The sequence below is a fragment of the Microchirus variegatus genome, assembly GCF_963457635.1.
Source record: "Microchirus variegatus genome assembly, chromosome: 8".
Taxonomy (NCBI): Eukaryota; Metazoa; Chordata; class Actinopteri; order Pleuronectiformes; family Soleidae; genus Microchirus; species Microchirus variegatus.
In genome coordinates this window covers 9,999,060-10,015,284 of record NC_139809.1, presented here as the reverse complement: position 1 = coordinate 10,015,284, position 16,225 = coordinate 9,999,060, and the positions used below count along the sequence as shown (strand labels likewise).

Below are 16,225 nucleotides of genomic sequence, written 5' to 3'. Positions count from 1 at the left end.
AGCACCTAATGCACAGGGAAGTCGTGTTAAACACCTACATAAATGTTCCTGTCTGCAGTGGAAAAGAGAGAAAACATTTCCTACTGCAAAGACTCACTAACGGCACAGAGGACTAAACGTGATTATAGTGAATCCCTCTGAGAATACAGAGTTAGTTTGAGACGACATTAGTTTCCTCCTGTCAGAAAAGGTTACAGAGCAAAATGAAGGCGTGTGTGTTGAAAAAGTGAGAGTTGGGGGGGGGGGCTTCAGTGGTTTGGTTTGGTTTGGTTTATGGGGTCAAAGTGCAGGGAAGCAGCATCAGAGGATGCTGCGAGTGTTTTTCCAGAGGAGGCGCGCCGTGTTCAATTGCTCGCCACCTCATCCGCATTGTCAGCCACCTCTAAGGTGCTGTCCAGCCCACCACGCGCACGCCAGATCTTCACGGTCCGGTCACTGAGGGAGAAACACAGAAGATAATGGAATGTAAGGCACACATATAGTGTGAACATGAACCTTCATTTGTTTACATGATATATGGATATATATATAGTCATATATCCTGATTTGGAATGCAATAACTATAATAATCTGCAGAGTTTACCAGATTTCTCTGCCCTTTTTGCCGTGCATCAAAAAAACACTTGACTCGAGTAAGAAGTTCTCCTTGTTTTTATGACCTTTGTTGAATTGCGCAGTCCAAATACATATAGTGCACCGCTTGATACTTGCACGTCAGTCTGAATGCATCGTATGCATTCAAATGAGCCAACGTGAGTCTATAAATACACTGAGACACAGGCGACAAGGTCCATATGGTTCAGCTGCTTCTCTCAAGATTCAGAGAGTGAGAGCGAAATCCACTCTTTTGGCTCCAGAACAGCAGAGAACAGCTTTGCTGACTTTGTGACTCGCAGAGAGTCTGTGAGGGCAAGTCAACAAATACATTTACCACGTAGTAAAACTAGAATCTAACGCAATGAAATCTTATAACAAATTTTATATACTTGGCTGGTCGTGTGTGCGTGTGTGAGTCTTACTCTGATGCAGTGAACAGGTGGCTGCTGTTGGTCGCGATGCTGTTGATCGGACTCTCGTGACCCTTGAGCTCGCCCAGCGCCCCTAACGTGTCCGTGTGCCACAGCTTGAGCACGCCTCCTCTGCAGCCGCTGAGCAGGGCCGGAGAGCCGGGAACCACTCCGAGCGCACACACCCAGTCACGATGAGCGTTAGGGACTTGCTGATGGAGAGAGAGAATGTCACAGACGGAGTTGAGGAGTTGTTGCACACACACACACACACACACACACGCCATCTCTCAACACTTTGTCATAAATGAGTGAAAATCTCAAACGTCAGGGGACCGACTCTCTTCACTGTGTGAGTGTGTGATAAAAATCTATTTACTGCCAATTATTTGTGCAATCTAATGAAATACTGTATCTTGTTAATGTGCTGTAAAGAAAGGCTTACATTTAGATTTGCATGAGAAATTACACAATCTGTTATCGTGTAAGTTTGTTTCTGTTATGATAGAAAGCTTTCTATTGAGCACGTCTGCCGCTGAGATTTTAGACTATTTTAGTGTCTATTCTTGCAAACATACCAAGATAGTAACATTTAAGAACACTGTTGAAACAAAAATTAAAACAAAATAACAATACAATGTGATGTATCATAATACTTAAGGCAAGGAGATGAAGATGTATTGAGATTCCCCCTCCAAACATACTCTATTTTAAGAAAGAAAATGTAAAAATATCAATATTATTATTATTATGTATTAACAATACAGTTTTCTATGTGCAGGCAGAGGAATGGTGAGGAAAGAGTAAAAGCTTTTAAAGCTATTAAGCTTGATGCTAATGAGTGGTCAGTCTTCAATACAACACAAAACCACCGTCAAGAATATTTCCATACACCCTAATGAATAAAATGCGCTAAAAAGATAAATTTTTAATGATAATGAAATACATAAGTCAATGATTATGTTCCGTTTTATTCCACTAGAGGTCAAATTCATTATCAAACCTCCAAGATGTTTCATTGTCTCCTCAGTCTAATCTCATCTCATCTTTATATTAACATGGCTAACCTGCAGCAGGTCTTTTCGGTCCAGGTCCCACTTCTTGATGCCGTTGTCTCGAGAGCCGCTGAAGAAAAAGTCCCCTTGCACCACCAGTGACTCGATGCCGTCATAATGCGGTGGCTCAAAGTTGTGTGTCGGGCCGATGCTCCCCAACGAGCCCTCGCTCACTTCAAACAGCTGCAACAGCAAGGACGCATGGAAAAAAATATTGTTGTGGAATCATAGATCATCATATAGCACTCTATAATGGCTGTAGTGCCTCTTTGTATACACTGTGTATGTATAATATTTTACTTTTATTGCGCTCCAGGGACTCCAGTTAATCTTGTGGGCTACATCTTGTGCCTATATTGAATAAAACATGTGGCTTTTTTTCTCCCAGGAGCTCATACACACCGTTAACTCACCTTAATGTAATGATCTTTGGACCCCGTGATCACCAGGTCTTGGTTGCTTCCGGACTGATCCACGGTCAGACACATGACGGGGCCAAGATGACCAGTGAGTTTACCAGTGGATGCAAATCTAATGTGGGGGAGAAAAAGGATGACGTCATAAAAAAGAGTTCCAGCCTTCATGACATAATTTGTTCAGTGACATGAAGTGAATGAAATATTCCAACAACAAAACCCCCTTTCATTTATGTGAACAAAGTGTGTCTGGAGTTTGAGTGTTCAATCTCGGTGTTTGTGCAGCTCACATCGACTCAAAGTTGATTTAATCTTTCCCACTTCCTCTATCGACTGTTTTTATTCTCTAACAGGATTAAAGAGGAAATTCATCAAGACAAACGGCAGCTGAGCCTAACCACAGCTGAGTGACAGTGATGAATGACAGGTATAGATTGTATATCTGTCACACTCAATCTTCCAACTCCACAGCAGAGAGGCAAACAGCGAGGTGTGTACATATGTATGTGTGTGTGTGTTTGTGTGTTAAGCATCTAAAAACAGTGCAGTGTATCAAAGTCAAGAAGAAATGAATACAAATGATAAGCAGGGTTCATATCAGTCCTCCTTTTTCATGACCTTGCAAATATTGACTTATGAAAAATTGTGAAAAAGTGGTGTTAGACTCGAGTAAATAATAAATTCATTATCCTTGATTTAACAAAGTGAGGTGAGGCGGTGACAGAGATGTATGACTCCCAACTCTATGACCAGTCTCAAAGCTTAAATGTTATAAAATGGAATTTAAATTAACACTGAGCATGTTTTTTATTTATCAGCATTTGCACTGGAATTCTCTCATGTAGTTTAAAGGCAGCCTGTCGTGGTTCCATAGAAGTAGACAAGGGGAAGTCCTCACAGTCCATCAGATCATTTTGGTCAAATTTCTGGACGAGACTTGTCGACTAAAACAGCTATATGTCTATTATATGAAAATATGATTGTTTTCATAGTATTCAGTATTGGTTTGGTCCATAAACTGTCAGATAATTGTGAAAAGTGTTGCTCGGTGTATCCCAAACCTGTATCCACAAACAAAAAAATAACATTTAAGAAGCTGATAAATAAGAGAGTGTGTTATAATTATAAAGAAAACCCTCTAAAAACGAATAATCCATGATCTAAATAGTTGACAATGACTGTAATCGTTGCAGCCTTTGAATGCAGCCACTTATGAGGAATATTAAAGAGTGTTCAGTCACTCTACCAATCTCTTAAAATAAATCTCAATTATACTTCACTCACATTTGTTTGACTTGTTTTCTGTCTTTTTTCTCATTTCTACATTTGCAGGAACCTTTGTAATTATCAATACGAGAAGTGTATTTAAAAACCGAGTTTACCTTCTCAGATCCCAGACTCTGACCGAGTTTCCAGCAGCCGCGTACAGGACCGATCCGTTGGGGTTGAGAGCAATCTCGTTGATCTGGTTCTCGCCTGGTGGGATGGTGACAGTTCGGCTGGTGTTCGACCCAGAGTTGTCCCCGACGTTTACCTGACCAGAAGACCTGAAGAAACACACGGATGCAACATATACGAATACATGATACATTATATCATAATGTATGTAAAATATAAAGGTGCATCCTGTTTCGTTAGTAGTGATGACAACAAAAGGGTTATCTGTTAAAAAGTCAGACTCACGTCAGTGTGCGGATGCACTTGGCCGAGTCACGGATGTCCCAGACTTTGATGCAGGAGGTGGACACAGTGAAGACTAAACTGGAGCTGTAGCGCACCGACACCACGTTGTTAGGGTGACCAGCAAGGGACATTATCTCCTGCCCGGTCACCAGGTTCCACACCTTACACGTGCGGTCTGCAGGGCGACACACAGCCAATAAGAGATCAATTTATTTATTTAAAATTTCATTTAACTTTATAATACATGCTGCTGAACCTGGGAGCTTCCTGCACGTTTTGTTAGAATTTTAAAACAAAGATGTCTATTTAACATGTTGCAAATCTGAAAAGCTGTTTAATAAACATACGCTTAAAGGCATTTAAATGTTAAAGTTAAAGGCGCCATATGTAAGAATGTGGCCAAAAACGGTTACTACACTCAAACTCAATATACCGAGGTCTTTTAGGTTTTCATTTTACGTCATTGCAGCTCAGACGTACCTGGCAACCTGTGGTTGCTCGGCAGCTGAGACTCTACCGACTGCAATGATTGGTAAACGGTGGTAGGTGGCGCCACATGACAAAACATGATTTCAAAATCATTTTTTTAATGCAAATATTTTGTCTGTACTGTTGTTGTTGGAGAGTTCAGTTTGTTATATGAACATTATTCCTGAGTCTCTGTGACATATTAGGAGGATTTTATGGCCAGTTGCTTTAGATTTATTACATAATGCACCTTTAAGTGTTGGTATTATTCAAAATTGACACCAATATTGTAGCCGTTGCGTGTTCATTAAGTGGTTGAAAATGAATAAATAGGAAACCAGAGGGGGTTTGCATTTATACATAACTGAATTAGAACATGTCAGTAAAATGATTTTTATTGTCACTTCACTACCTTGAGGTGAGGTCATTTTATTTTGAAGTGCATGGTCACATGACTGGGGTCAGTTTGAGGTTGAACTGAGGGATTGTGTGGGACCACTGTCATGGAGGCAAGAAGTTATGAAGTTTTTCTGCACTGTGTTCAAGAGGTGCACACGGTAATCGTACTTTATTTATTTGTTAAAATAAGTCTCAGAAGACTCTTATGGACTTTTATGTTTTGTATTTATAGTTTATCACGGTGGCTTATGATTTCTTGGTGTCGACAGCGAAAGAGGAGAAAATAAACAGAACAAATCAAGACAGCTGTACGAATCATGGCCTTTTTGTTGATCCGATATAGCTACAAATATTGGATATCGGCATCCATGACTTCTAATAATAGGTATCAGCCCTGAAAAAAACATATCGGTCTATCTCTACTTTAAAGGTTGGTGCCAGATGTTGTGTTATCAAGTTCTGGATGAAGGATTGTTAATCAAGAATCAAGAATTGTAACTGTTCAGTTGTAAATGCATATTTTATGTGGACCCAGGGAATATTATCAAGCACCACTATGGAAGCTAACGGGATCTACCCACATAATTACCTCAATTTATAATGCTTAAAAACTCATTGAGTTTTTACCAGTACATTATTTTATTTCATCACCTCATTTGCATACCGCGCATGTGACAATTGAGCCCCGTCGAGTTTTATTTGCAATTACATAACTGCATGTGAGAAAGTAATAAAGTCTGCGAGTGTGTAATGAGGATTTATATACATGGAATACTGATGAGGACAGAGAGAGAGAGAAGACGACTGTGGGTGGTTCACCTTTGGATCCAGTGAAGAGGAGGTCATCAGTGCAGTCCACACAGAGAACAGCTTTGCTGTGTCCCTCTGCCACGTGGACACACTGCAGCGTCGCCGAGCGGCTGCTCTTGGTGGACGGCACAGGGTTAATGACGCCCCTGGAAAAAAATGCACTCATTATCACCCTGTAGCATCAGCTCATAAGCCCAAACACATTCAACAAAAGTCGTCAAATGCGCCACATGCTGCTCTTACGGATGATTAGTATGATGCTGTAAATCAAAAAAAAATAGACAGATGTCCAAGTCCAAAGGAAAGGAAAGAGATCACTGTCACCATTTTGTGCTGAAGAGAAGAAAGAGAATGATCCCACGAGTACCCGACACCTTCACATAATTCTCTTTTGACAGACGCTCACTCAGAGAGCGGCAGTGCTGGATCATCAGGGGCAGAGGCGATTCTAGAGTCTGTAGGGGCCCTAAGCAAAAATTCCCAGGGGGCCCTTCCAACCAGTGTTCATCACCATTATGTTATAAATAATCTGACATCAATGAAAAACGTATGAGTGCAAAATATTTTTTTTTTTCCGAAACGAATGAAATAACATGGAAAAAACCTTGTAATTAAAAAGTATGTGAAACTATAAATGTAAATAACAATAAAATACTTTAAATAGCTTTTAAGAAACTATTACACTATATATACACATTACACTGTAAAGAACCCACATTATAAAGCAATATAAATATAAAGAACAATAAAATACTGTAAATAACTGAAAAAAACATATAAAATGAGTAAAAAACAGCCCTCAGGCTCCAAGTGTCGGGGCCTCAAGCAGTTGCCTGCCTTGCCTGTTCACAAGCTGCGCCTCTGATGAGGGGGTCAAAGGTTCAATATCGTTTCACAAACCCGCTCAATCGCTAATTTGCCGGTCATTCTGACAAAGTGGCAACTGACGGCAGAATCAATACAATCACTTCTCTTTAACGTGTGCATCTATTGTATCAGAGGAGTAGGAGCAGGTGCTGTACCACAGAAGAAGACATCAATATTCAGGAGTTGTGCATGAAAGAGGTCTGCAGCGTGAAAAAAGAAAAGAAACGAAAAGTGACTGATGAACAGGGGATTATTGAAGATTCTGGCTCAATAGCAGTAATAAGCTTAACGAGATTACACAACGTCTGGGTTACTGTCACTATCTATTGATGCCAGACATCCCAGGATAGTCATCCTTTGTTTTTCTACCATATTAACTGGCTCTCGGACAACAGCGCCATCACTACAGCTGTGTGTAACTAAACTACGGATTAGCAGACGGTCGCACGAACCCAAGCTCTGCTGTACAACCGCAGGGGGAAAATAAAAAATGTAGGTTGTGTTGAGAAAAGGGTGCAATCCACAAGTTCATCTGTGTTTCATCATCACCTTTTGCCCCAAAACACCACAGGTGAAAGCCTTAGAGGGCCATATGATAAAAAACAATAAACACAAGTACTTTGTTGGGTCGGTGAGAGGATGTGAAACAACTTGGTGTAAGCGGCCGGAGGACGAGTGGAGACATCCATTCTTCCTGGAGTAGAAAACAACATCTGATATAACGGAGAGATGATTACCTCTTCATCAAAATACTTATTTCTATCAACAGCTACAAAAATACAATAATCCTGCAGCTTTAGTCCTGTAATACATAACAAATGTCTTGGCTTTAATATTTTCTACCTTTTATGCAACAAAAGTTTTGCTGCTGTCACTCATCTGCAATCCAGCTTGCTATATTTAGCTCTGCCATTTTATTTATGGCTGTGAAATATAGAGTGTGTGCCCCAAATACTGTAGTGCCCTCAAGAATTTCCTATATGCGATGATAAACTAGTGTCCATGGCGTATATATATATACACACACACAGAGCACATCTAGTGCTTGAAATACCACAGTATAATGCTGTAAATTGTGGTGTGGAGTGTAAATACTGATAATGATGATACCAAGTGTCCAAGGTTTAAATGAGCATACTATACTACAATACAAAGTCAATGTGTATGTTAATTACAGCGAGAAAGTTAGTGATTTTAGACACAATACAGCAAACAACAGGAATCCATTTGCAAAGCAGAGACCTCTTACTTTGAAAATACTGCTCTTTTATGAATCAATAGGACAAATGATAAGGCAACAACAACAACAACAACAACAACAACAACAACAACAACAACAACAACAACAACAACAACAACAACAACAACAACAACAACAACAACAATATAGAGGGAAGGCAGATAATGTTTTGGCAATTGGATTCTTCAGGTTATTTGGCCCCTGGTGCCCCCTTGTGGCTGTAAAATGAAATCCATTCCATTCTTCACTGACAGCTGAACTGTTGTCAACGTTGGAGAAGCCGAGGACTATGCCTGGTCTGAGTTTAGTCTTAAAGAACTCTGTTAGGATTCAAAATCTAATTAGCACGGAGGCATTTGTGCAGACACACTTTTCTTTAAATCATTCCTTTCATCCTTTTTGGTCAGATTTAACTTATCACACCTGGAGACAGAAGGGCTTAGTTTCATTCAGGATGTATACATAGCAGGATGATTTGAGACACTAAGTCTCAACTCAGATTCATCATTTTGAAACTCTTTCTTGGAAACATGACTTCTTTGACGCCTTAAATAACCCTCCTGACTCCAGGTGTCTCATCTAAGTCAGTTTGGTTTTAATATCGTCACCACAGAGAGTATTAGGGAGAGACAGGAGGAAGAGGTGGGTATATGACTGTCTATCTTCGATTGGGACAAGGCCTCGCCTATAATCCATGTCTGTTCTGCTAACAGCAGACACCAACTGATTTCAATTTAAAGTTATTTACCGTCTCCACTAGTGTAAATCCAGATTTCATTAAGTGTACTCCTCTCTTTCACCAACATGTGACGGATGTAAAGTCTTGGAGGGCAGCCTGCACCAACTCTTTTTGGTCCCACCTTTCACTGACTGGATTTTGAGGCCTATAAAATGGCCTGATTCTGAGAGAATAGAAGTCACCTTCTCCCCCTTCTTTCAGAGGTGGAAGGCAGAAATAACATTGCTCATACAGATGGAAAAAGTCAGACTTTTAATAACCAAATTAATAAAGAAATTCTCATCTACTTGGGAGCCATTCCTTGCCTACTTGGACAGGGCCAGAGGGACTGAGAGATTAGCCTGTCATGCCTGCTATGGACCGATGCACAGCCCTTTCCTTGTCTGCAAGTCTGTCAGTACCTGGAGCCATGTAATATTTAACAAAATAATAATAATAATCTGTACTCAAATGTGAAACTACACTGTAACCGTGGGAATGCAGTATTGGCCATCATTTGACAAACTGACTTATTTTAGAGCGGAAATCCCTGCTGTTCATGCTTAGATTCTCTTTTCAGCAACAATCTGATCCTCTGTCAAGCCAACGTTAACTTAACTTTCATTCCCACTTGTCCTGTAGGACCTGCTGTGCAGCACAGATAACGCCGTCATATGGCTAAACATGTGGTTTCGGGGACAAGCGGCGGAGGAGGAAGGGGAAGAGGAAATGGTGGGGCTGCTCGTCGTCCTGAGGTTCCTGAGGGCGAAGCTGTGATGGAAGACAGCGGGGCTGCCAATTAAGCTGCGGCATAATTAAAGTGTGTGCTAAGCTGTTTACACACTGGCGGTGGAAGTGTGGGAGGACTGTGTGATGACAGACGGGAGATTCATATGCTGCACTCATGTCAAAGAAGAGCAACTGACAGGACAACATAGCTGCCAAGTGTTCATCAGTTTTACATTTTCAGAACAACACTGTTCTGTGAAAGGTATTGACGGTCCTGTGTCAGACCTCCTACAATAGTAAATAGTAGTTATTATTTAAAGTAAACTTAAAGCTCCAGTGAACACCACAATAGTGAGAAATGCAAAGATAAAAAGGCTTTTACATTCAGTTTAAATTCACGCCTCTACACGCCGCCATCCTTTGAATTTGTCAACCTGCAGCATTTGTTCTGTAGCCTCTACGAGTAACAAGAGAAAAATCTATAGAAAGCAATTTGTATAAAATAATAATAATAATGCATTTTGTAATAACAGCCAAGCATGTGAAAAAATTTGAATGCTTATGCCACACAAGAAAAAAATGTAAATGTCATGTTTAGCCTCAGGGTGTTTGTGTGGAGTAAAGACTGTGTAGTAGCATTAAGGATTCATTCAATGGTGTGGTGTGGTGTGGTGCCCTAGTGGCCAAACAGTGTAGCTCGCAACAGCCGAGTTCATGCCAACAAAAGTAAAAAAAAAAAACCAGACTTAATAAGGGGACTATTATTATAATTACACTGAAATAGAATAATGCATCAACTGTGTAACTGTTCTACTATTTTCTATCGTGCATTATTAATACAAGCTGCCATCATGTGACCATTTGCAGACACACATTCTGCTTTATAATAAGAGTTCACCAAGCACATTCTGCATCCCTCACAACAATTCACTCCCAAGAATGAGAGAGAGAAAGGCTGGTGATTTTCTCAATCAAAAAATTTCAGCAGAGAGATTCATGAGCAAGTTCAGCACTGAATTTGAGTCAAAAGACGCAGAATTAATAAAATTGTGTACTTAAATCCAGTAGAAAAGTTGGCAGGTGAAAGGTTATCACAGCAGGCATTGAACGTTTCTGATTCAGTTGAGACCACATGCGTCTTCAAAGCAGGAAACCGAGAAAAGGAGGATTAGTAGAGCTAAAGTTATTTCTTTTCTCTTTCTCTCGGCTTTTGCAACCACAGTGTCGGCAGCAAGCTCTTACTGTTTAATCTCCTTGACCTTTGCCCTGTCGGCGGCTGCATGCGCCCTGTCATACGTCTTCCTGCGAGAGAGTGGGGAAGGCTCCGGAGTTCGCCTTTCCAACGCGGGTGAAGTTCTGGAGCCAGAACTGACCATTCAAATGTCATGGGAGTCATTCACAAACAACAACAAAAAGACAATGTACAGAAATAATAAGAAACAACTGATGGATTTTTAAACTAAAACAAAAAAAGAATAATGCAACAATTAGACAGGAGCATGCAGAACATTCAGAAACACAGTTACCTGGTGATTTAAAGTCCCAAAACAGTGACGGTTCTTCAACAAGCTCATGTCTAACTACTGAGGACACTGAAGCTTTTGTGCAATTCTCAAACTCAAAAATAATTCAGCCAAGGCTCTTTAACAAACAAGTCAATGTACACTCACGTTTGAAGCATGGCTTTTCATAAACCAGTGGTCAGGTTAGTAAGTTTGTATGCAATATGTAAGTCAGCTGGAATAAGGGATTAGAAAAGAGGTTTATGCACTGGATAATAACTCTGAAGTTTCATGCTTTTAACTCATAGGTCTCATCAGGTGCAGGAAGGCATAGCTAAGAGACGTAGGGTGGCTAATGGATAACGTGAACCGAACTTAAATAAAGCAGAGGATGTAGCAGCAAAGGTTCATGCAACAAGGAAGTGCCAATAAATATGTTAGCAAAGAGTGCCAGGCCTGGACTTACATGCTGCCCATTTTAGAGGAAAAGCCAGGGGAGAGAGCTGTGTAGTCCCTGACTGATGAGCCTGACGTGTCCATGTCTCCTCCTCCATCTGGTGTTTCTGCCAACAGCAGCATCGGACTGGAGAAGTCTGTGGTCGCCGCCTCAGGGACGGAGTCAGAATTTGCATACAGCAGCTCCATCTGAGTGGTGGTCCTCCTGCGAGCCTGCAGAGCACAGACACGAAGACCTGTGTCAGACAAGTGTTTATGTGGGGGGGGGGGGGATGACATAAACACTGTATACTGTAGTTGTAATACCTTATTCCTGGTTTTGGTTTCTCCACATAGTTTCATGAGGTCTGACGCTAAAGTGCTGAAAGGGAAAGGCATATATGGTTATAGTGTCGATACACATACGATCATTTTATTTATATTTATATTTATTATCTGGTGTACAACTGAAACAATTACTGGATTATTAATCCATTACTATACTACTATATATATATATATATATATATACACACACATATATATGCATATACACACATATATATATATATACACACGTGTATATATATACACACGTGTATATATATATATATATACACATACATGATCACACATACGCATATATACATATACATTATATCGTGACAGAGCATGTGATCATTGCTAATTTTTATGAAAATGTACTTACGTTCCCTCTGCTGAAGGGCTCTGAGCAGACTCATCACTGCTGCTGTCGTCCCCATTTTCTGTCAAATGACATCATTGAATACTGTTAGAATTAAAAAAAAACTCTTGGCTAATGAGAACAAGACGATGCCTAATCACTTTCTAAGTCAAATTCACTTCACCTAAAAGACTAAAACATTTATAGCGTTTCACCACAGGACAAAATACTCTTCAATAATCTGGGATTTACTGCCCAAACTGGATGTAGAGAAGACGAACGAGGGAAGCAGATGAGGGGCAATATCAGTGCAGTGCCATGCCGTTTTTAAATCGACAAACAAACTTCCTCTGTGAGCTCAATGTGACTGGATGGGTTGAAAAAGGTGAGACAGCAGTCAGGCTCTGGATGGGTCAGCTGACCTACAGGGTCTGACAGAGCTAAAATATCCACGTTGTACGGCTCCTGTGGAAGGGTCTCGGTTTATCAGGGTGCTAAAGCATAGAAGCTGTAGCACATGGAGAGCTTGGAGAAAGAGGAGGAGGAAGAGTGTGTGTCCAGATGAAGGGAAGTGAGGGGTCATCAGACAGATGGAGAGAAGCCGGGTCGCATTGCAACTCATGCAACCTGTTAATGTTATGTTTCGTTAGTTTTCAAAGCAGAGGGAAGAGGAACCATGCATCGTTACACTGTAAGGAGTCTAATATGATATCACTTACCAGCTGGGATGTTACCTAGCTCTGTGAAAACATCAGAAAACAAAAACAAAAAAGAAAGAAAAAGAAAAAAAATGGGGGAACAGAAAAAGGCAATGCAAAAAATCAAGAACACATTCCCCCAAAAATTCTAAAACAAATGAATATAAAATAATAATAAATGGTGCATCTACTGTAAAACGGTGCATCCTGCAGAACAAAAGCTTGCAAAAAATTCTTCGTAATGTAAACATTTTGGTTAATTACAGACTTTTTGCCTCATTATAACAGTGGAATTAATTCTGAATGATATTAGGTCAGCTTCTATTCAGCCGAAGGCAACAGGCAAGAGAATCTCAATACGCCCCGATCATGCAACTGACCATTAACCCAGTTCACTTTCTGAAAGGCAAAATGCTTTGTAGCTGACTTTTGAAAAAAACTTTATTAACAGTACGGTCATCCCCAGAGTAAGAATCTGATGAATTTCACTTGATGTGATACTAGCAATGCTCCCAGGATGTGGACTGAGTTAAGACGGGGTCTTTGTATGTTCTTCTTCTTCTTCTCCTCACACAAACCAAACTGCTGTTGTTTTCCTAACCTTGCAGAGCATTCCCCAGCAGAGCGTCCAGCTCCGGGTTGAACTCTGCTTTCTCCTTCAGCATGTGGAAGAGCAGCTGATTCTGTGTGGCACTGGTGATCTCCGTCTGCTTCAGCCTGCCCTCCATCACCTTCACCTGGGACTCTTTCTGCGCCGCCTGCAGACCCTGAAGTGGTCAGAACACACAGTTAGTGTGTTAACCCTTTCAAATTCAACATGTTAGTACTTCAACTGCACCAATACATCTCAATTACCACATTTTCATATCTGTTGGAGACTGGTGTGTTTTTCTGAACTTTAACTGATAAAAATCCACATTTATACCTTTATTTCAACAAAATCTCTACTCTAGTTTGTCCAGCTGCAGAAAAGAGTCAGCTGCACAAACTACAGTCTATACTACATTTGGCACACAGCTTATCTATGCAGAGCAGTGTTTATACGGTGCGGTTATTTGCTCATTATCTACTTTGTCATTTATATAACATAGCCATTATGCTACAGTACAGTGGGCATGCACTGCATACACTTTCTCTGATAACCTGCTCATTATTAACACTAATTTACCTTATTTATGGCCATCGTCATGAAGTGGTCGAGAAGGAAACGAGACTCTCCCAGAGTACATGAACATATCACGGCAGAGATGTCCACTGTGTCGCCCTCCTCCTGGAAGCAAAGAGTACATTTATGGAGTCATTAAGTGTAAATTAGAAGCTTTCTTTATTAATTTGACCGTATTGTACAGCTAGATAAACATTTTTAATACTTTAACTATCATCATCATGCTTTCTCACCTTGGTTTCCTCCATCTGCATTATGTTGGCCTGACAATCTGCGATGCTGTCATTGATGTAGTCGATGTTGGCCGCCAACGCGTCCACTTCTTCGTTGAGGGGAGGCACTGCCTTCTCTGCCTCGGCCTCTGCCCCCTCCCTGGCCAGACGGTCCTTCTTTCTGAGAACCTTCTCCTTACGTTTGGTCAGTTCTTCTCGTTGCTGCAATCACAGACGGATAGGAGAGGATGTTTTTATTCTTAGATTTGTGTTTGAAACCCATTGATTGTCCCTGCAGGTTTCCACCTCAGGAAAGAAAGTCAATTTGACAATAGATTTAATACTATGCTGGCAGTTTCTATCCACAGCAGCAAGCTCTAACACACAGACATCCACCAGATGATTAACCCTACTCTTTGTGCCAAACCACCAAACAGACTGTGCATAAATCCAGCATTGTTTGAGGACTGGATCTGGATTTAGTGGGGGAAGCCATTGACTGAAACAAAATACCTAAATCAGTTGGGAAAATTTGTATTTAATTGAGAAGATACTCTGGTAAATGGGGAGAGAACAATATTCCGGATTAAAACCTCAAATACAATGCATGTGTAGTCAAGGTCACATGACACCATTAATACATATTCCCCCTGCTAATCTTAGTTTTCAAGAATTTAACTGCTCGACTGCCTTCTTCAGCTCTAGGCTTGTGCTTCCACCTGTGCACTGCAGCAGGACTTTACCTTGAGGAGGCGGTTCATGTCGGCCTCCATATTTGAGATGGTCATCCTCTGCATGATGATGTCACAGATCCGTCGCTCAAGGCACTGCCATTTATTACGAGCAACTCTGGTGGAGTAAATCCCCGCTGTGCGCCTGTAGTACGAACTGTACACACACACAGAATAAGTCAATAATGTTATGTAATAATGAATGATTTCAAACCACCAATGCTCATTTAGAGACAACATGGATGAAACTCCTGAGGATATTTCGTGTGTTATGCAGGAACGCTATTTATTTCGACAATTCCTAAATGAATGTGTAAAATCCACACAGACTCACCGGTTTCCATTCGGAGCTGCATTGCCGGAGGAGTACATGCGGCCAGACGGGGGTCTGTGGGCCGAGTCCTGCACTGATGGTTCTGGTAGACTGACTTTCCTGATGACTTTACCAGAGGTGGGCCTGGCCTGCCTCCTCAGAGCGGTCACCTGAGACACACACACAAATTAAAATAGACATTAAAATGATAAGAGATAAAAGCCGTATTTGCCATTTAACTTTATGAATTCATTTTTGTCTTTTAAACCAGACCATATGCTTCTGTAAGAGTGAAAATGTACTTTTAGTGTGAATAAATGTGCTCACCTCCTCAGTCTTTCTCCTCAGAATGAGCTCCTGCTGTCTCTTCTGAGCCTCCAGTAACTTAAGTTGATGCTGACAAAGAAAATGATCGATAAGCATCAATAAAAGACCTGAACTACGTAGTGTAGTTGCCACTTAAAGCACATGAGGCAGTGGGGGACCTTCCTGCCACTAACCTCTTGCTTGCGTTGGTCTTTCTTCAAAGTAGCGATTTCCCGGTTTCTGCGAGATTCGTTCATCCTGTTCTTCTCCTGCTGCTCCTTCATCTGCTTCATGAGACGGACCTGGTCCAATCAAAGATGACGAATAGATTGCATACACAGAGATTCTGCTTTCATTATGTCTTCTTAATAATTAGAACGCTCTAGAGGAAGTTTGTATCGTTTGTGTTTAAAACCCAGCTGAGTAAAGACTGTCAGACGACACACAACAGCTACACATTGTACCAAATTCTACCATCTAGAATAATGATAATCAAATCTTTAGTGGCCACACAGTACAGAGTACCGATCGTACCTTTGTCTTCTTCATTTCTGCCACATCCACCTGAAGCTTCTTCAGCTGTCTCTCGTACTGCGACTGGTTCTTCAGCAGGCGGGCGTGCTCCTTCTGAGCAGACTGGAGCTTATGAAGCTCCTTGTTCATGACACTCAGCTTCTTCTCATACTCAGCCTTGATTTTGCGAGTCTTGTCCTCTGTGCCACTTTCTACTGAATCTAAAAGAATGGAACACAATCAATCAATCATGGACAACTCTGATATTTACCA

The 16,225-nt window shown here is 40.9% G+C and overlaps 1 protein-coding gene across 3 annotated transcripts in view; it reads right to left on the bottom strand.

The window, feature by feature from the left end:
* Positions 1-255: 255 nt before the first annotated feature.
* Positions 256-16,225, bottom strand: part of LOC310930258 (kinesin-like protein KIF21A) — a 41,412-nt gene continuing 25,442 nt past the window's right edge. The window contains exons 15-34 of one of the 3 annotated variants that reach the window (XM_083893182.1): positions 15,974-16,173; positions 15,634-15,741; positions 15,461-15,529; positions 15,155-15,303; positions 14,833-14,977; positions 14,111-14,311; positions 13,881-13,982; positions 13,314-13,479; positions 12,734-12,754; positions 12,039-12,096; positions 11,657-11,711; positions 11,361-11,563; positions 10,635-10,760; positions 5,848-5,984; positions 4,162-4,336; positions 3,861-4,025; positions 2,476-2,593; positions 2,075-2,245; positions 1,020-1,219; positions 256-435 (exon numbers count right to left, since the gene is read on the bottom strand). In XM_083893182.1, coding sequence (XP_083749308.1) covers positions 345-435; positions 1,020-1,219; positions 2,075-2,245; positions 2,476-2,593; positions 3,861-4,025; positions 4,162-4,336; positions 5,848-5,984; positions 10,635-10,760; positions 11,361-11,563; positions 11,657-11,711; positions 12,039-12,096; positions 12,734-12,754; positions 13,314-13,479; positions 13,881-13,982; positions 14,111-14,311; positions 14,833-14,977; positions 15,155-15,303; positions 15,461-15,529; positions 15,634-15,741; positions 15,974-16,173 — 2,660 coding nt within the window. In that variant the 3' untranslated portion in view covers positions 256-344. The remainder of the gene's footprint in view (positions 436-1,019; positions 1,220-2,074; positions 2,246-2,475; positions 2,594-3,860; positions 4,026-4,161; positions 4,337-5,847; positions 5,985-10,634; positions 10,761-11,360; positions 11,564-11,656; positions 11,712-12,038; positions 12,097-12,733; positions 12,755-13,313; positions 13,480-13,880; positions 13,983-14,110; positions 14,312-14,832; positions 14,978-15,154; positions 15,304-15,460; positions 15,530-15,633; positions 15,742-15,973; positions 16,174-16,225) is intronic. The other 2 variants (XM_083893183.1, XM_083893184.1) reach the window with 2 other exon arrangements.